At 46.7% G+C, this 21,093-nt stretch overlaps 1 protein-coding gene across 1 annotated transcript; it reads right to left on the bottom strand.

The window, feature by feature from the left end:
* Positions 1 to 14,026: 14,026 nt before the first annotated feature.
* Positions 14,027 to 15,724, bottom strand: LOC144716290 (uncharacterized). The gene is made up of 2 exons (XM_078591408.1): positions 15,506 to 15,724; positions 14,027 to 15,411 (listed from the first exon to the last, which is right to left on the bottom strand). The coding sequence occupies exons 1-2, from the start codon at positions 15,675 to 15,677 to the stop codon at positions 14,027 to 14,029; spliced, it is 1,557 nt and encodes a 518-aa protein (XP_078447534.1). The 5' UTR covers positions 15,678 to 15,724.
* Positions 15,725 to 21,093: the final 5,369 nt, after the last annotated feature.

Below are 21,093 nucleotides of genomic sequence, written 5' to 3'. Positions count from 1 at the left end.
GAAAGAACGAATGAGCAGTTGTAGGTATCGTTGGGTGAGAGGTGTAAGTCACGCCGGACAACGAGGGGAATGATCTTAGGATCAGACTCCCAATGACCCGCTAGACCTACTAGACGACTAATTAGTGAGGGGCATTTTACGGCCCACGAATGTTCGGCGTCTAAAAATCAAGCGAGAATCCTTCAACCTCAAGAATTCCTACACTCGACGACGGTGACTATCCTATCCGAGATTTATGACAGGAATAATGGTAGAGGACGCGATAGCGGAAGACGATACTGAAGAAGATAATAATGCTGGAAATATGGAGGGGAGACGAGACTGACCTTTGGGTATCGCTAGTCCAAGGCGTTCGTGTAATCCCGTCGAGTTGAAGGCGAGATGTGGACGGCTCGGGTTGTACGATCGATTAGCGACGACACGTTCCAGTCAGCAGGTTTCCCAGCCTGGTGGAGAAGGCCCTTGGTGATGCTGGGTCGGCCGACCTTTGTCGCGCACGTGGGCTGGCGCCGCCGCAGGGTGGGCGCACGGCGCTTGTCGCGCGCAGCCAGAAAGGCGCGGTGGCGTGCGCGTAGGGGAATGTGGCGGGGTGGATGACGCGGGCGAGCGAAGGAGAAGGATCAGGGCGCGAAGCGGTGAGGACGGTGGGGTAAGAAGTTCAGGAAAGAGGGAGAGGGCGGACAGTCAAGAAAGGTTGGAAGGGAAAGGGGAAGGGGTGCAAGGGTGAAGAGGGTCAAGAATTGGGTGAATCAAGAACGTGGGGAAGGGGGGGGGGGAGAAATGGTCAAGAATGTGGGAGGAGGGGATCAAGAACGCGGGGAAATGGATCAAGAACGTGGAAGAAGGGATCAAGAACGGGGGGAAGTGGATCAAGAACGTGGTAGAAGGGATCAAGAACGCGGGGAAATGGATCAAGAACGTCGAAGAAGGGATCAAGAACGCGGGGAAATGGATCAAGAACGTGGAAGAAAGGATCAAGAACGCAGGGAAATGGATCAAGAATGTGGTAGGAGGGATCAAGAACGCGATGGGAAGGGGAATGGATGGTGGAGGTGGGAAAAGGTACCAAGAAATGGCTTTCTTCAACTGTAACAACCAAGAACCCTCCAAGAAAGAGTTCTTGATGGATCTGGGGTGTGCTCCCTCGGCGGAGCAGATTTCCCCAGTTGATGGCGTGTCAGCGACGCTTCTTGAATCTCCCAAGACCCCCGGAGTAATCTCGACGAAGGCCTCTTTCGATTCTTGATGGCGGCTTCTTGAAACTCTTTCCTCGCACCGGAGTGATCTCGACGGTGCGCTTTAACACGTCTCCCTCGGAGTGATCTCAACGGGAGAGATGTGGGCTCTACCCACGGAGTGATCTCGACATGGGGTGGGGCTAGCCAAACCCCCTACACTACTCTACGATAGGGTGGAGACGAATTGTGAATAAACTTTTCAACAATGACTCCATGGTGTTCCTTGGGCATGCCATCCCCTTATATAGTGAGGATGGGTGCCAAGTGAACATGGGAGAGGACGAACTGTCGCGAGACGTGGTTCAGCCTCTCCTTACAAATTCAAAATACAAACATAAAAAGTAAAAACGACGAGGACGGGCCCCAACAACATTGGCCTAGTCCACGAATCTGAAAATACAAACACACATGAAAATGAGCATAAGTAAAAAGATAAAATTTCTTACGCGGGGTACTTAAACCCCGGGTGGCGAGCGTCGGCGCGAGCTGCTCGGCATGGCTGACGACGTCCCATCGCGTCATCCTCGAGATGGTTCTTCATCATCGTGGCGTCGTCCTCGAGATGGTCCTCCATCAGATGGGCACAGCGCGGTGTGCGTAGTGTAGAGGGCGCAGCGCGGCGTGCGCAGTGTGGCGGGCGCAGCGCGCGCGGCGCAGAGTGCACGGTGCAGCATGCGCAGCGGGGCGGGCGCGGCGTTGTGTGCGTGGCGCGGCGCAGCGGGTTATGCAAGCACAAGGGAGGCACTCGCGGTCGGCTAAGCGATGCACTGGCAGGTTCGCTGCGGCATCAGTCAGTGCCGACAAAGTGGGAGGCCGACACCCGGGTAGGCAGCCCGTGCGATGACAGGTCAGTGGCTCAATGATGGCTGTGGCGCCGTTCCCGGCTGTGAGCAGAGAACCGACGAGAAGGTTGCACCGGAGGAGGAATGACCAAAGAACATGGATGATGGCGAGGGTGCTTACTGACATATGGATGGCTGTCGGCGAGTGCGGAGACAGCAAGTTCGCTGGAGGCGCGGTCGCTCTTGGCGGACGGCAAGCGAACACTTCTGGGTTGCGCGCCGTGTTAGATTGACGTCGCAGCGGCGGTAGAGGCGTGGCGATGCAGCGCGGTTGGCGTTCGCGACACGGCTGCGCGGGAGTGGCGTGGCGTGGCGTGGTGGCGCGATGCAATGGGGGGCATGGGCGCGCTGAGGCACTTCAGACACAGTGGGGGACGTTCCCAGCGGCGTCTAGTAGCGGCAGCGGCGGCAGGTGCTCCTTCCCCTCCCCTTCCTTCTTCTTCTCCTCCCTTCTCGTCTTCTCTTCTTCCTCTTCCTCTTCTCTTCTCTACGATAGAAGACCCTTTCTCTATCGTAGAGAAGAGAAATTCTTTCTTCAAAAAAAAAACAAAGGGTACGTTCTAGGGCACCCATTCTTCCCTTATATAGGGGGGGATATGGGTGACCCCTTAGACCTAAATTCAAACACATGACTCTAAGGAAAACGAAGAAGATGGGGGGGGGGGGGGGGAGGACGATACATGGAGGGAGATCCTTATAGGACGAACCTCCCATACTACATATGACCATGGCGGTTTTAAAACGACGAACGACAAAGATCAAAACCAAACGGTGACTGAAAACAATGACATAAAAACGAGGATAATGTGCCCGTTACCCAGAATACTTGAATCCGATTGTACGTACTGTCGCCTTGGCTTGCCGGGCGGGCTGAACGCGTACCGGTAGTGATGCCGAGGGCGACTATGACGTCTCCGAAGATGCTTCTAGGGCTGCGGGTGGTGCTGCATCATCAATTTGTACACTGTTTGGACATCGGGTCTGTCAGGAATTTACAAGACTCGAAAGTCTGGATCAAGCACGTCAAAATTTACCGAGAGCATATAATGCAAGTACAACCAAAAATGGCATATGGTATCCAGACAATGGAGCTACACATCATGTGATTGTAGATCCCAGCCTTGTTCCCGCTGCAATCAATTATCAAGGGAATGAGCAACTATAAATAGGTAATGGAACATGTTTGAAAATCTTGTCTATTGGTTCCTCTAAAATTTCAACGTTTGATAAAAATCTTTATCTTAAAGACATTCTGCATGTCTCTGATATTAAAAAGAATCTTTTGTCTGTACATACATGTGGAACATTTGGGAAGAGATTATAATAATGTACAAGTGATAAGAGAGGGGTTGCCTCCCTTATACAGAGGAGAGGAAACCCTAGAGAGAGAGAGAGAAAGAGAGAGTGAATTACAAGAGTACCCCTCCGGGGGGGTATATTCACTCACACTCCCCCTCAAGCTGGAGCGTAGATATCAAACATGCCCAGCTTGCAGAGATTACGCCATATGCCGTGGTGCTCAGTCCTTTAGTGAAAATGTCCGCCAACTGCTCTGACGAGCTCACATGTGGAGTAGTGATGAGACCGGCGAGCATGCGATCGCGAATCGCATGACAGTCGATCTCAATGTGCTTCGTCCGCTCATGAAACGTGGGATTGTTGGCGATGAAGATAGCGGCTTGATTGTCACAATACATTGGCATAGCCTCCTGCACAGGAAAATCAAGCTCGCGAAGGAGAGAGCGGATCCACAGTAGCTCCGAAGAGGCTTGCGTCATGGCACGATACTCAGATTCCGCACTCGAGAGGGAGACCACCCACTGTTTCTGACTCCTCCACGTAACTAGGTTACCGCCAACAAAAGTGCAGAAACCAGAAGTGGACTTCCGATCACCGCGATCCCCAGCATAACCAGCATCCAAGTACGCCTCCACGCGGAGATGTCCATGGTGCTGGTAAAGAAGCCCCCGGCCAGGGGCATGCTTCAAATAGGCAAGGACGCGTAACGCGGCTTGCCAATGTATGTCCTGAGGAGCATGCATGAACTGACTGAGGAGTGCCACTGGGTAAGCAATGTCCGGACGGGTGACTGTCAGATAGATAAGTTTCCCCACCAAGCGTCGATAAGGCTCAACGTCAGTCAGGAGCGGAGAAGTAATATCCCAGAAGCAAGGTTTACTATCAATAGGTGAACTACGAGGTTTGCACCCCAGTAACCCGGCTTCCTCCAGCATATCCAGGACATACTTTCGTTGATTCAAGATCAACTTACCCGGCTGATGAGCAAACTCAATGCCGAGAAAATATTTGGGCGTACCCAAGTCCCGAATGGTGAGATGCTGGTGAAGATAAGCTTTTACCTGAGCAATACCCGGCTGATCACTGCCCGTAAGGAGAATATCATCCACGTATACCGCAAGTTAACCGTGCCGGTGGATCCATGCCGACAAAACACCGTAGGGTCCACCGTGCATGGGGTGAGGCCCACAGTACGTACAAGTTTGCTGAACTTGGCGAACCAGGCGCGTGGACTCTGTTTGAGGCCGTACAGAGCACGCTGGAGATGACATACCTTGCCGGTCGAGCTGGGAGTGGAATATCCGGGCGGTTGCTCCATGAAAACCTGCTCGGTGAGCTCCCCATAAAGAAAGGCGTTGGAAACATCCAACTGATGTAGCGGCCACCCCTGATTCACCGCAATGGAGAGAAGAACCCGAATAGAGTTCAGACGTACCACAGGAGAGAAGGTCTCCTTGTAGTCGATGCCGTATGTTTGGGTGAAGTCGCGTGCCACTAAACGAGCCTTGTACCGATCGACGAGGCCATCTGGCTTATACTTCACCGTGAATATCCATCTACATGTGACGATATTCGTATCTCGCGGACGAGGAACAAGAATCCACGTGCGACGCTCGGTGAGTGCGGCATACTCCTGGTCCATAGCTGCCTTCCAGTGGGGAATGCGCAGGGCCTCCACATGGGACCGTGGTATCGACTCGGAGGTGAGGGATAGGGAAAAGGCACGATAGGTGGGGTGAAGACGGTCATAATGGACATAGTGAGAAATAGGATGAAGGGTACAAGAGCGAGTACCTTTCCATAAGGCGACGGGTAAATGGAGGTCATCCGTGGCCGATGCAAGTGGTGTGGAACCTGCAGACAGTGGCGAGGACCCGCTTGGTGGCTCGACGGAGTCCGGCTCCGGGGCAAGTACCGACTGAGCTGGAGGTCCCAAGCGAGGAGGTGTAGTAGATGAGGAGGAGGGTGTCTCACGTGGGAGCTCCAAGAGATGTGGAGGAGTAGGCTCAAGTGGAGGAGGAGCGGTAGACTGTGGCGTCATAGTAGACAATATAGGTGGAGTAGTGGTCGGAGGGGAAGGGGTGGTGAAGTAGCGAGTGGATTCAAAAAAGGTGACGTCGGCCGAGACGAGATATCGGCGCTGATCAGGAAGGTATACACGATAACCTTTCTGAGTGCGTGAGTAGCCAACGAAGACTCCTTTAATGGATCAAGGAGCCAATTTGGACAAGTTGGGTGTATGGTCATGGACAAACGCCACACACCCAAACGTCCGAGGAGGCAGTATAAATAGCTCGCGATCGGGTGAAGACGAAAGAGGAACATCACCACCGAGAGGAGGAGGGTAAGCGGTTAAGAAGCTAAGCGGAGGTAAGGAGGGCATCCGACCAGAGGTAGTGTGGAACGCCCATCTCAATGAGGAGAGTACGGGTCATATCCAAAAGGTGACGGTGTTTCTGCTCGGCGACACCGTTCTGCTGAGATGTGTAGGGGCACGTGGTCTGGTGGATGATGCCAAGCGAGGAGCAAGTATCTTGGAGAGCGGACTGAACAAACTCCAAGGCATTGTGCGAAGAATTTTAGGGGTGGAAGAATATTGAGTGGATATCTCTTGGAGGAACTGACGAACCGAGGAGAGAACGTCAGTGCGATCATGGAGTAGGTAAACCCACGAGAGACGAGAGAAGTCATCGACAAATAAGATGTAATAGCGGAAGTTAGAAATAGAAGAGACATGAGATGGTCCCCAAACATCACAATGTACGAGATCAAAAGCCTTCTTACTAGGGATAGAATCCAGACGAGAGTAAGTGGAACGGAAATGCTTGCCTAACTGACAAGACTCACACTCAAAAGGAGATAGACTAATCCAGGGAAGGGCCTGTCGAAGTTTGGTAATACCAGGATGGCCCAAACGACGATGCCATTGGAGAGAAGAGTCTGACTATGAAAGGAGACAACGAAAGCCAGGAGAAGGAATATTGAGAACGAGCTCGTAGATGCCCCGGCCGGTCTCACGTCCCAAACCAATCCTCTTGCCTGTCCGCAGGTCCTGAAAGGTATAGTGATAAGGAAAGAAGGACACCGAGCAGAAGAGAGATTTAGTGATAGCACTGATGGAGAGGAGATTAACAGGAAAATTAGGGACATAAAGGACATCGGATAAGGGAAGTGAGGGAGTCGGGAGAGAAAGTCCTTTGCCCTGAACGGGACAAGCACGACCGTCCGCAATGGTGACAGTCTCAGGGTGGGGGAGGCTAGATATACGGGAGAGGAGAGAGGAGGTACCTGACATGTGTGCAGAGGCTCCCGAGTCAATGATCCAGGAACCCGGAGAGGAGGCAAGAAGAGCCGTACCTGAGGTCGAAGTCGACGCAATATGTGAAGTATGAGATCCCGCGGAACTGGACGAAACCGTCGGAGCCCGAGGGGCAGTGAGGCGGGCATATTCCTCCCTGGATATAGTGAGGACGCCTGAAGCCGAGGAGGAGGCCGTCGTGGCGGGGTTGGCGACCCGGCGGGGTCTACCAAACTTCTTCCAGCACTTTTCGGAAGGATGACCATACTTCTGGCAATGCGTGCATGGGGGGTACCGACTGCGTTCCTTGTCCCGACTAGGTCCACCGCCATCCGATTCGCGACTGTAAGGTCGAGTCTCGGAGGAAAGGGCAGTGGATTCCATTGATAACGGAGCGAGAACGGGAAGTGCGGACACCGGGGGGGGTGACCCGTAAAGCCGTGGAGAAGGCCTCACCCAAGGTAGGCAGAGTGGCGGAGCTCAGAATGTGACCTCGAATCTGTGCGCCAAGAGTGGGATCAATGCCTGCCAAGAATAAACCAACCGCAATCTCCTCAAGATAGCGTCGCTGAATAGTGAGATTGGCCGTATACGGCTGATAGATCTCGAGTTGGTTGAGGAGAGATCATAGGGTGGCATAAAATTCCTGGAGTGGCCGGGTGCCCTGGTGCGCGCGGAACATCCCTTCCACTATCTCCACCGTCCGACCGATATGGGAGCGATACCCGCATACGCGGCCCATTTGATGGAGGACCATCTCGAGGACGACGCCACGATGGCGAAGAACCATCTCGAGGATGACGCGACGGGATGTCGTCAGCCACGCCGAGCAGCTCGCGCCGACGCTCGCCACCCGAGGTTTAAGTACCCCGCGTAAGAACTTTTATCTTTTACTTATGCTCATTTTCATGTGTGTTTGTATTTTTGATTCGTGGACTGGGCCAATGTTGTTGGGCCCCGCCCTCGCTATTTTTACTTTTATGTTTGTATTTTGAATTTGTAAGGAGGCCGAACCACGCCTCGCGACGGTTCGCCCTCTCCCACGCTCACTTGGCACCCATCCTCACTATATAAGGGGATGGCATGCCCAAGGAACACCTTGGAGTCATTGTTGAAAAGTTTATTCACACCCGTCTCCCCTATCGTGAGAGTAGTGTAGGGGTTTGGCTAGCCCCACCCCACGCCGAGATCACTCCGCAGTAGAGCCCACGCCTCCCGCCGAGATCACTCCGAGGAGACGTAGCAGCGCCGCCGAGATCACTCCGGTGCGAGGAAAGAGTTTCAAGAAGTCGCCGCCATCAAGAATCGAAAGAGGCCTTCGCCGAGATTACTCCGGGGTCTTGGGAGATTCAAGAAGCGTCGCCGACACGTCATCAACCTGGGAAATCTGCTCCGCCGAGGGAGCACACCCCAGATCCATCAAGTACTCCTCTTTCTTGGAGGGTTCTTGGTTGTTACAGTTCAAGAAAGCCATTCCTTGCCAAGCGCGCGCCTTGTGCGCCCTCTGCTCCGACTTTTGTTGCACACCACCCGTGGACTCAGCTCTGCTGGTAGTTACGACCGCACCGCCCGCACCGGTTTTGTCTCGCCAACGACACTCGCCCGCACGACCCGACACTAAGCATCCGCCGACGACTTGAACGCCTTGGACTAAGCGATACAAAGGTCAGTCTCGCTTCCTCTATAAACTCCAGTATTATTATCTTCGACAGTCTCGTCTTCCCTATCGCATCCGCTACCGTGATATTCTCGAACATCATCGGATACGACTAGCCACCTTGTCGAGCATAGGGATTCTTGTGGTAGACGGACTGTCATCCGACTTGGACGCCAACGCCCAGGGCTGTTAGATGCCCTCACCTAGTAGACGCCTAGTAGGTCCAGCGGGTCATTGGGAGTTTGATCTTAGGATCACTCGTCTCTCATTGATCGGCACGCCGACGCCGTTATCCGTCAAGTCCTTATCTGCTCATTCGTATTTTCTCATCATTCGGCTTACATCCCATACATTCGCATCATAACCCTGTGACGTGAAACGCGCCGATCGATCCCGGCCGTCGTCGTTTCACATCACCATTCATCCCAAATGGCCTTCGACGGAGAGATGAGCTGCATCAGCTCTGCGATGACCGGAATCGCCATCTTTAGGAGCCAGGCAGTGACCGCCTGATCTTGAGTGACCCAGGTGGGAAATCTGGGGTCGTCAAGAGAGGGCGGTTCGTCGGTGAGGAAAGAGAGACGTCCATGAATTTCCAGGAACCGACGAAATCCCGCGGACCACGTCACGTAATTAGTGCCGTCCAGTAGTGCCGCGGACCTTGAATTCCGGTAATGAAGCTGTGTGAAGGAATATAAGGGTCCGGAGGCATACCCGGGTACTGAGTCAGAGGCGGAAGCGACGACAAGGCCGAGGAACCGTCCCGACGCTCCATGAATCCCCGAATAGAATATAGAATAGGCGACGCCGGAAAGCGTCAATAGGCGGCTGGAATCCGCAGAGAGGCGCCAATCGGATGGAGATAGCAATCGGATGGCAGAGATCTGGATCGGTAGACAGTGATCCCGAGCTGCAGCGATCACGATCGGCAGTGATCCCGATCGGCGGAGGGCAGCAATTGACGATCGGCGGCGGAGGGCAGCGATCCCGATCGGCGGGAGGCTGCTGGTGGCGCCGATCGACAGCAATCCGATCGGAGGCTACTGTAGCCGATCGGCGGCAGCTGCTGCTGTAGGGGATCGGCGGCGGCGGCTGCTGCTGTAGAACTCCACTGTAGAGCTCACTCTCTCTCTACAACTCTCAGGATGTCTTCTTGCGGTCTGCCAGAGAGAAGAAGCCCAACTGCTGGAGAAGACTCGTAAAGTATATCGAGCTGCGGTCTGGTTCTGCAGTTGCCCGCTGGTGTGCTGTCTCCCCGTTGCTTTACTCTACCCTTCTTTCCAGAGAAGCACTGCTTCTTTAATGGCGAAGGACATGGCCGACGTAGCGCGACGGTTGCTGACGGAGTTTCTCGCCGACGACTTCTTCTCGGAGAAGAACAGTAACGGGGGACTTAGCTTTCCGGCGGAGTTCCCGTTCTCGTGGGAGTATGGTTCTCCGTTGGAATCGGAGGCCAGCGACGAGGAAGACTGCATGGCCGGGTTAACTCGCCGGAGGATAGGGCGTCGCCGGAGAACAAGGTGCCTCTCGCAAGCAACGGCGGCGGCTACCTTGGCTCTGATACCATGTGGAACATTTGGGAAGAGATTATAATAATGTACAAGTGATAAGAGAGGGGTTGCCTCCCTTATACAGAGGAGAGGAAACCCTAGAGAGAGAGAGAGAAAGAGAGAGTGAATTACAGAGTATACTCCGGGGTATATTCACTCACAATACACTAACAAAAGATAATGATGTTTTTGTTGAGTTTCATCCTTCTTATTGTCTTATGAAGGATGAGAAACCAGATGCATACTGCTCAAGGGAAAATTTAGTAATGGGGTATATTGTTTGAAGCCTCAGGCATTCCAACCAGCAGCACTGGTTGGATAAAGAACGACTTCAAACACTTGGCACTTGCGTCTAGGACATCCTCAGCTAAAAGTCATGAAATTCGTGATTAAAAATTTTGGGCTTCCTATTTCACAAAATTCATAACATTATGTTTGTGATTCATGTAGAAGTGAAAAAGCTCATCGACTGCCATTCAATACTTCATAGAATCCTTCTAATCAAACTCTTGGAATTGTACACTCCAACTTATGGGGACCTGCACCCATAATATCAAATTTGGGTTTTTCATAATATGTTGTGTTTATTGACGATTACAGTAAATATTCATGGCTGTATCTTTAAAAAAAAAAAAATGAAGTTCTTGAAAAGTTTATTGATTTTCAATGAAGAGTAGAAAATCAATTTTCAACAAAAATTAAATGTTTTCAGCCAGATTGGGAGGAGAATTTCAGTCCTCAACTCATTTCTGAAAACAAAAGGGATTGTTCATTGGGTATCTTGTCCACATACCCTAGAACAAAATGGAACTGCAGAAAGAAAGCGCATGCATATTGTAGAAACAGCACTAACCATGCTTCATCATGCATCAATGCTAATTATTTTTTGGGATGAAGCAATGGCCACTTATGTATATCTGATTAATAGACTTCCAGCACATTTTTTATATAATAAATCACCTTTTAAAAAATTACATGACCGCATACCAGATTACATGTTTTTAAAAATATTTGATTGTCAGTGTTATCCATTCTTACGGCCATATGCGAGTCACAAATTAGATGACAGATCAGAGAAGCATGTGATGCTTGGATACAGTGCAGTGCATCTTGGATACATGTGTTTGTCGCTCAAAACAGGTGAAATTTATATTTCCCGCCATGTTATTTTTGATGAAGACATTTTTTCTTACGCTACTGAAAACAAGAATACAGATTCAAGAATAGTTGAAAATTTTCAGTCTATTGTGTCAAACGTTCAAATTATTGAACCGATGACTCATATATCATCATCAACTTCCAATAAAGGATCTGATAATGATAATGTTAGTTCGATTGAATCATTGTCAGACAAAGACAATGATAAAAATCATGATATGAATGAACTTACTCCTGGGTTAGATAATTTTGAAATCTCAAGTACATTGGATCATACACCAGAACCATGGGCGCAATTGAAGGTTAGATTTCTTAAAGATGTGTATCAACAAAGTGATTCTCTCCTAAATCAAAAACACTTGAATTTTACATCAATTAGACATCCAGTTCCCACTTGTCTGTCGGTATGTTTGAATATTACCGAACCAACTTCGTTTAGTGCAGCATCCAAGGATAAAAATTGGATCCAAGCTATGAGAGCAGAATATGATGCTCTCATACATAACAAAACTTGGGAATTAGTGCCAAGATAAAACAACTTACACGTGATAGGATGTAGATGGATTTACAAATTAAAATATAAACCTGATGGAACTGTTGATAGATACAAGGCTCGTTTGGTGGCTAAAGGATTCAATCGCAGGAAGGTTTTGATTTTATAGAAACTTTTAGTCCTTTAATTAAACACACTACAATTAGATTACTTTTGTCATTAATTATATGCAACAATTCGAAGATACACCAATTTGATGTATCAAATGTCTTTTTGCATGGATATTTATAAGAAACAGTGTTCATGGAACAACCTCAAGGATTTAAAAACTCTTCTTGTCCTGATTTTTTTTGTTTGCTTAAAAAATTCATTTATGGCCTGAAACAATCTCCACGCGCATGGTTTCATAAGTTGTCGTATGAACTTTTAACACTTGGATTTACAGGTTCAAAAATAGATTCATCATTATTTTTTGAAACCACTGACAATCCTATTTTTATATTGGTATATGTGGGTGATATACTTATAATGTCACCTGAAATTTTGGAAAGCAAGCATATAGTGAAAACTTAATAATCAATTGGCCATTCAAGATTTAGGACCTGCAAAATATTTTCTTGGAGTTGAAATATTACCTCATCAACAAGGTTTTATTTTGTCACAATCAAGATATCTTCTATCTATTCTAAAAAAATAAAAAATGGAACACTCTAAACCAGTGTCAACTCTTGTTGCCTAATCTTCCAGTAAAAAGTTGAATCTTGTTGATATGAGTAATAATGAAAAGTTGGATGATCAAAGTGATACAAGTTATTGACAAATCATCAGAGCACTTCAATATCTTACTTTAACTAGACCTGATATAGCTTATGCAGTAAATAGAGCATGCCAGAAGATGCGTTGCTCCACATCTGACGATTGGAATGCTCTAAAACACATTCTATGCTATCTTAAAGGGAGTATTCTTCATTGTTTACTGATTTACAGAAATTATAACGCAAATATCAGTGCTTTCAGTGACTCTGATTGGGCAGGTGATCGAGAGGACTGAAGATCTACTGAAGCTTATCACATTATTTTGGAAAAAATCTTGTGTCATGGAGTTAAAAAAAAACAGACAACAGTAGCTAGATCAAGTATGGAAGCCAAATATAAAGCTGTCACAAATGCTACTGCAGAAATCATGTGGATTCAATCTCTCCTAAAGGAAATTCAAATTTCCATGAATGCTGTTCCAACATTGAGTTATGATAATGTGGGAGGAACATATCTAGCGGCCAATCAAGTGTTTCATGCTAGGATGAAACACATAGTGATTGATTATTATTTCGTGAGAGAACAAGTAGCGGTGAAAGTGCTAAAAAATCAATTTGTTGAAAGTCATAACCAATTAGCTGACTCAATGACTAAGCCTCTTGCAAAGAGTTGTTTTTGTTTTCTCAGGGACAAGCTCAATGTCGTCCAGAACGCCGATGATCTTGAGGGGGGTGATAAGAGGAGTTTTACTCTTCATCGTCACGTAGGATCGGCACTCGGATCCCACATCAGCAAAGCGGGGTCCGGAAGAATGGAGTCAGCAATGTCTAGACCAATAGGGACTTTAATAAAATATTAGCTAGTAAGAAATGAACACGTACCCCATATACTCGTTAGAGAAATAGATGTAGCATTCGATATAAGTTTAAACATAGTTTAGGATTAAATATAGATAGGAATACATTTAGATAAGATACAAATAGATAGGATTGATATAGATAGGTCTCACATTTATCGCCAAGATCCCACGGCCATTATTTGTTATAACCTAGCCATTATAACTTGTTATAACGGCTACGACTATAACAAACTAACTATATTAGCTATAATATAAATACGAACTAACATTAATCTAATATCTTGCGGAATATAACACGATCTAAAACATTGTTCGTGTTCTCGTGTCTCTCTTCTTCCTCTCGCTCTCTCTCCAGTTCTTCTTCTTTGTCTTTCAACTGTTCAAGAACATGGATCGTCTTAATAATACTTCGTTCAGTCATCGCAGGACGAAGGCGGACGATGGTCTTGGACCGGCCGGATGGCGATCCATCATCGATCCAACAACTCGACTTTGTTCTAAATACCAACCCCGTAATACAGACAGCCACCTTTAGCCATTTCTCTCTTTCTCTCTCTCACTCCCGTTCTCTGTCTATTCTCTCTCCTCGTCGTTCTCAATCTTACTCCTTTTGCGACTGCCGTTTCTTTAAACAAGGCCTCTTTTCTTGTGGATTGCAGAACCAAGGTAAAGATATCGTCTATATTGAGAAGCGTCGTGGCTATTCATCTTTGAATATAAAAATTCAAACTAGAAAGGGAGAGGGAGATTCAAAGAAGGTACTTTCACTTCTCGAGACGGACCAGATAACAAACCGAAACACACATTATTGACCTACTAGAGGCAGAGAAAGGAGAGGATGAACGCTAAAGCAACGGAGGCCGGGGGGATTCGGGACTAGTACGGCGGCGGACTGCCGCCCGCCGGCGGGCAGTCCGTCCGCGGCGGCGGCGGCCCCTTTGGCGGCGGGGGAGTGACCGTTGGCGGCGGCGAATATGTGTACGGCGGAATGACCGTCGGCGGCAGCGAATATGTCGGCGGCGGAGGGGTGACCATTAGCGGCGGCCGAGGAGTGACCGTTGGCGGCGGCGAATATGTGTACGGAGGAGTGGCCGTTGGCGGCGGCGAATATGTCGGCGCCGGAGGGCTGACCGTTGGCGGCGGCAAATATGTGTACGGCGGAGTGACCGTTGGCGGCGGCGGGGTTACCATTGGCGGCGGCGAATATGTCAGCGGCGGAGGGGTGACCGTCGGCGGCGGCGGGGTTACCGTTGGTGGAGGAGGAGTAACCGTCGGCGGCGGCGGAGTTACGGTTGGTGGAGGAGGAGTAACAGTTGGCGGCGGCGGGGTTACCGTTGGTGGAGGAGGAGTAACCGTCGGCGGCGGCGGGGGTGCGGGCGGCGGCGGCGGCGGAGATGGGGGCGGAGGCGTGACCGTCGGCGGCGGCGTGGTTACCGTTGGTGGAGGAGGGGTAACCGTCAGCGGCGGCGGAGTTACGGTTGGTGGAGGAGGAGTAACAGTTGGCGGCGGCGGGGTTACCGTTGGCGGCGGCGAATATGTGTACGGCGGAGTGACCGTTGGCGGCGGCGGGGTTACCATTGGCGGCGGCGAATATGTCAGCGGCGGAGGGGTGACCGTCGGCGGCGGCGGGGTTACCGTTGGTGGAGGAGGAGTAACCGTCGGCGGCGGCGGAGTTACGGTTGGTGGAGGAGGAGTAACAGTTGGCGGCGGCGGGGTTACCGTTGGTGGAGGAGGAGTAACCGTCGGCGGCGGCGGAGTTACGGTAGGTGGAGGAGGACTAACAGTTGGCGGCGGCGGGGTTACCGTTGGGGGAGGAGTAACGGTTGGCGGCGGCGGGATTACCGTTGGCGGAGGAGTAACGGTTGGCGGCGGCGGGATTACCGTTGGCGGAGGAGGAGTGACAGTCGGCGGCGGCGGTGATAATACTGGAGGAGGGACGAAGTGTGGCCAGAACCAAAATGTAGCCGACGCGCATGTTTCGGAGGAGAAGGTCAGCTTCCCCGCGGGGGAGAAGGTCTGCGTCTCGGCCTCGGCCGACATGAGAACGAGCTTGGCCGCCTCGAAGCTGCCGGCGCTCGGACACGGCGCGTTCCTCGGCCCGCCGTGCAACTGCGCAAAGCAGTCGTCCTTAAGCCCCCCTTCCTCCTTCACTACGTTGCTGGGAAGCCTGACCGAGAACTTCCCGTCTTTGTCCAGCTTCCCCACTCCCCTGATCTGGAACTCTCCCTTCTCGCCCTTGCAGTAGACCGCCACGATTCGCCCTGCGAGAACAAAACCAACCCAGAATCGTCAATGCCGTGACCATACTACAGTTTTAAGCCAATCTTGTTAGAGCGACATAGAGAGAGAGAGTACCGTTGAATGCCGCTGAGCGGTGAATGCTCTTGGAATCGCAGTCTAAGCACTCGCTGGCGCCCGTCACGGTGATCAGTTTATCCGCAGCCGCAACATTGTAAAACCGTGCCAGAAGTACGCTTGCAAGAAGCGTCAGAGCGAGTTTTCTCCAACGGAGTGGAGGGAGCCCCATTCTTCGAGAAGCAGGAGGGAGAACTAAGCTTCAATGGTCGTGCTGGTGCAAGAGTAATCGGCTTATATAAAGACTCGGAGGTCTCTTCGTAGACTTTTTCTTATCTCATAAGAGCTACTCCGTCGATAAAATATTGCAATCAGTGCAGGTTAGGTCGCTCCCCGAAGGTTCTCTTTGGACATCATTGAATGAACAGCTCGGCTTCTCTAACCCTTCTCAACTGCACCATTTATCCATACTTTCAGATCTTAGTTGCCATATTTGATGAGACACTCTGTAAAAGACAACAAAAAGAATAGGGAAGGGAATGAGGCATGCCCGAAGGTGAACCACCCTCTTGGACTGCTACGAAAAACACCGTCGAATTTCAAAGTAGCACTATCCAATTGCAAAATTTTCTCCCAATTGGGCACGTCTAGCATATTTTTTCGCTGTAGCAGGGTCACTGTAATTTTGGCACTCTGATCAAACTTTGTCGGCGAGTAAATGATGGAGGGCCCTCGTCATCAAATCATTAGTTAGGACAGATATCGAGGACAGCGGGGACATCTCTTTAGTGGGCCTATAAGAACCCCTGCTTGTCTCCGATAGGACTGGGACTTCCTGCGGCAACAGCTCTAAAGGGTTTCGAACATCGGCATACTGGATTATCATTCCTTCTCTATCATCGGTGATGACTGTAGTCAAGTGACAGAAATAGCTTTGATTTCTGATTACTGATCTTGCCGCAGGTAAAAGTAGGTCCAGTACTGTGTATTATGGACGTTGGGGTTTTAGCTGGAGAAGTAATAGCTATGGGCCATGAGACTTGCTGTGAACCAACTCAGCCAAGGGCATATCGAGCAGGGGAGACACCGAACAAGAAGACAGTGGTTACGGTAATAAAACGTGCGAACACTCGATTGTCTCTGAAGATCTACTGCGCTAGGAATTTGCCTGACTGCCGGAGACATTCTGATTCAGTAACGATAAGAGAGAGAGAGAGACAGAGAGAGAGTGAGAGCGCGCGAGAGAGAGAGAGAGAGAGTGAGAGCGCGAGAGAGAGAGAGAGAGAGAGCGAGAGTGCGCGAGAGAGAGAGAATGAGAGAGAGAGCGAGAGAGAGCGAGAGAGAGCGAGAGAGAGAGAGAGAGACAGAGCGAGTGAGAGAGATAGAGAGTGAGAGAGCGAGGATAGAGAGCGAGAGCGCGCGAGAGAGAGAGAATGAGAGAGAGAGAGCGAGAGAGAGAGAGGGAGAGCGAGAGAGATAGAGAGATCACACATTCATACTTTATGCGAGAAGATAGGTAGGGCCAGGAAATGAAGAATTTTGTAAAACGCTTTTGAATGAACATCTGTTCATGGTTACATTTGAACTGGGGACTGGCGCATTCATTATTGGATCACTAGCCAACCTGTCGAAGGCGGACGGAAGAAGGCCAAGTTGATTATTTGTCAAATTTTGGATAAATTTGGTGGCTCAACTGTATCATGCATGACGAGTAAGGAATCAGGATGATCATTCTGTAATCAAAAGATGGGTGAAATTATCGATTGATCGCATCGTTTAAAAAAAAGGGACATAATAAGCAGCCCAAATCAGGCTGACATACTAACTTTAGGCTCGTTTCAGGTATTTAGATTAAGGTCAGCAGTATTTTTCCGAATCGTTCGCAAACGAACGCTAAGACTAAAACGAATAATCTCCCTCTATTCGTCGTATAATCTTCCTTATCTTCAATCTCTCCTCTCTCTCTGCAGTTTTTCAGACAAAGATCGGGATAGGCCTCATCAACGCACTAGAAAATATTTTTATCCCTCCAAAGTAGCTAGAGATAGGTAGGGCTAGGCCTTTACTTTTAAAAAATATCGTAAATACTATCTATATTCAATTGTGATAAATATCTAATATTTTTTTAATTTTAATGATGTAGAGAGTTGAGAACGGAATATCTTTAAAATTTTAGTGATCAAAAAACTTGTTTGTAATCATTAAAATTTTGGTTGCTATAAGTTCATGTATAGTTTTATTTTAACTGTGAGGAAGTTTTGTGAGTTCATTTCTCAGGAGTTATCGAGAAGACATCATCACGCCACCTTTTATGTAATATTGTTATAGTATTCAGCACCATTGAACCACTTGAAGGTATAAAACAACTAAGAAGCCATTTGATCCTTTTATGGAGAATCCTCAATAGGAGTAAATATCAATTATGCTATTTATATTTTTCGAAATCTTTGATTCCCATAAAAAGGAAATTTCTGAATTTTTTTTTTTGATTTTTTGGTAGGCTTTTCTCAAAAACACTCAGCATACATAATTTTTTTCGTGTGCCACGTAAGAAGAGAATCCCTATATGATCTTGACTTTGGAACTTTCTCTTTATGATAAGTAAGAAGAACATGTGATAGGATGTTGTTTAATTTATTTTATTGTTATATCCTAATCTTATTTAAAATAATTTATGATCAAGAAAAATAACCAGAATTTTATAACACATTGATATTCAATCCTGGATCAAGTTATTGAGAAGTAGATACTGTGATGTTGTTCACCTTTTTCTTCAAAATGCAACAACTATCATTCTTTAATTTGTGACCAGCATGTCTGAAATTTATTATTAATTTTTCAACAAATTTGTGTGCTTATTTAAGCCACTATTTTTTTATATTTATGATTCTTTCGATAGTAGTACCTTTCATAAATAAGCGTTTACTGTTTTACAGCACTAAATTCTGTAAGTATACATGAATTTTATGCTAATTGTAAGTAGAACTTTCTAGATATGCATCAAGACATTGTCCTCCATAGGACAAATCATAATTCAACTTGAAAACATGGTGTTGTGGTTTGTATGATGTCCTCATAATATTCATCACTTGGGTCATCTAAAGTCAAGGGAATAAGCTACAAGACTACCGTCCCACCAGTTATCTTCTTAGCCACATTATTAACGTTTGTTATGCCATTCCACCTTTTCTCTTCTCTCTTTCACAAATTTTTATCCATGGTTGTTTGCCCTCATCAGAAATTTTCTTTTGTTGGTACATACTTTATATGTCGGCAGTTGAGGTTGTCCCCTTCGTCGCTCCAATTTGAATTCCCAAAGTCTCGCCTCTAAATCTATCGCCTCACTAGTTAAGCTATGAGAATTAAAATCCATTTGGATTATGCCAAAACCTGAATCTAGTATAAATTACATGTTATTAAGATGAGAACAATAGGTGTCTTATATTTAAATTCCTCTTCCCTGCTTTTTGTATCAAATCATTCATTTTCTTAAGAAAATCTATTTTCTTGGCTCTACCGTCAAGATTATGCTTTAAGGGCATTTTAGTAAAATGCTTTACTAAGTGTTTTGATGAATGTTCAAAGGAATGCATGCCTTACCAAACACAATAGGTCATTATTCAACTAGTTGACTGGTTGTAAGTGAAGACCATGTAACATCCTTAGCTATATTAAAAGGCTGCTAAGTCTGACCATATGCTGAACAAGCCAAATCACATATGTATGACTTGAATTTTATATGACATGAATAAATAAATTTTCTCTAACACTGTTAAAAAATATTTCTGTGGATTTGACCTCATTTTATTATTTTAACAACTTTGTCAAATTCCCTAGTACTACCGTCGGGTGTTAAGGTTGAATTGACTGATGCTTTAATTAAGATTGAATACTGAAAGATATTAGTATCCAATTGTGATATCATGAGTAAAATGATCTAGTAAACATAACTGAAATTTCCAGATTATCAAAAATTTGAGGACGCTGGTATAACCTCTAGTTTTTACTCTTAATACTTAAGAAGTTTCTTAAAGTTACGAAAAAATAGCAAATACAAAAAGAAATTTAAGAGGATTACTCATTCATATTTTCTAATCATAATCAATACATATGACTCTTGGACTCTTGATAAATTACCAGTACGGCCTTTTAGTCTTCTAAGTTCATATATATAGTTTTGAGCCCTAATTTCATTTATAAAATCTTATTGCCATCTAAATATTGCTATCCAAAAGCTAGGGAGAACTTCCCCTCCCTGAAGGAATTTTCAAGAAGTGTTTCAACATTTATTTTTCTTTAATATGGTATTTGTTGCTAACATTAATCCGAACCCAAAGGATTTGGAATCCTTTTTTTGGTGCAAGGTGATCCAAGATCACACGTCATTGACTCTTGTTAAAAGTTTGGTCTTCAAGCTAAGTTTTAAGTTTATTTTGAAATTTCATTCAACTCATAACTAGTGTTTAACATTTATAAATATTCAGTGAACTTGGAATTACATATTTGGTGCAGATTTGAATGACTTGGAACTGTTTGAAATTGAATTGGGATGGGTAGCTGACTACGAATGTAAAAAGATCAACCTCTAGAGATTGATTCAATTAGATTTTGATATTTTGTCTGAGATTTTAGTAATTCCTAATCGTATTACAAAACCATATGAGTTAATAATGTATCATTTGGTGCAGGTATGAAGAAGATACTTAAGTTTGAATCGCCAAAGGGGTCAATCGCAGATCAACACATTTCATCAAAAGATAGAAATGGAGGGGAAGAGGACTGGAGGAAATACCGACCACAACAGAGGGATATTCTTGCAGAAAAGTCTGCATTCCATTAGTAATTGTTATAGGTGAAGTTACAAATTTTTTTTTCTAAAAAAAACACTTTTGTTGAAATTCATGAAATTATGGTTTGTCTTGAATACTAGTTAACAATACTGATTCTATGCTAACTATTGTGGAGGAGAAATACTTTCTGTCACAAAATATATTGTTCTTATTAGATCTTTCTGGTTAGTCAGGTCAAGGCTTTGAGGGCTCTAAGAAGGCCTCTAGGGCCCAAGTAGGGAAGGATTTTATAACATGCTAGTTGTGCATTAGTTCTGATTATTATTAACTAATCTTACTGTTTCATTAATATGATCTTTATGCACGTTATGATCTCTTTATGTCCTTCTAGCATTAATCCCCATTCACTCACCTGCTCATTTTTGCATATTTAGCGATAAAATGATAAAATTTGTAGGTTTATTCTAATCAGTGTTTTTGAGTTGATGTTGTTTCAAGAGCTGGAGAGATCGAAACAATGAAGTACAGCCAATGTAGAAAGTTCCCATGCCGAGAAATCAAAATGGGAATTTGATTTTTGGTAGTCTTTTTAATTTCTTTTATCATATATTTCTGAAAATGTAGCATGGATCACAGAAACTAGGACTGAAAATCGAGGAATAGGGTGAAAACTTTACCCAATTTTGAGTTGTGCATAAAAAGTCATAGGGTCTATTCTTAGGACAATATTTCAGATTTTTGAATTTTCCTTGGAAAAAATAAAAAAATTGGAAACGAAATTATTTTTTTATTATTTTTTCCTTGGCAAGGCAGTCACCTCCGAAAGTGCTGCACTACCGCACTCGAGGCACCTGCGTG

The sequence above is a fragment of the Wolffia australiana genome, chromosome 2 (assembly GCF_029677425.1).
Source record: "Wolffia australiana isolate 7733 chromosome 2, ASM2967742v1".
Classification (NCBI taxonomy): domain Eukaryota; kingdom Viridiplantae; phylum Streptophyta; class Magnoliopsida; order Alismatales; family Araceae; genus Wolffia; species Wolffia australiana.
The sequence above is the reverse complement of the archived record's forward strand: the minus strand, read 5'-3'. Positions and strand labels throughout refer to the sequence as shown.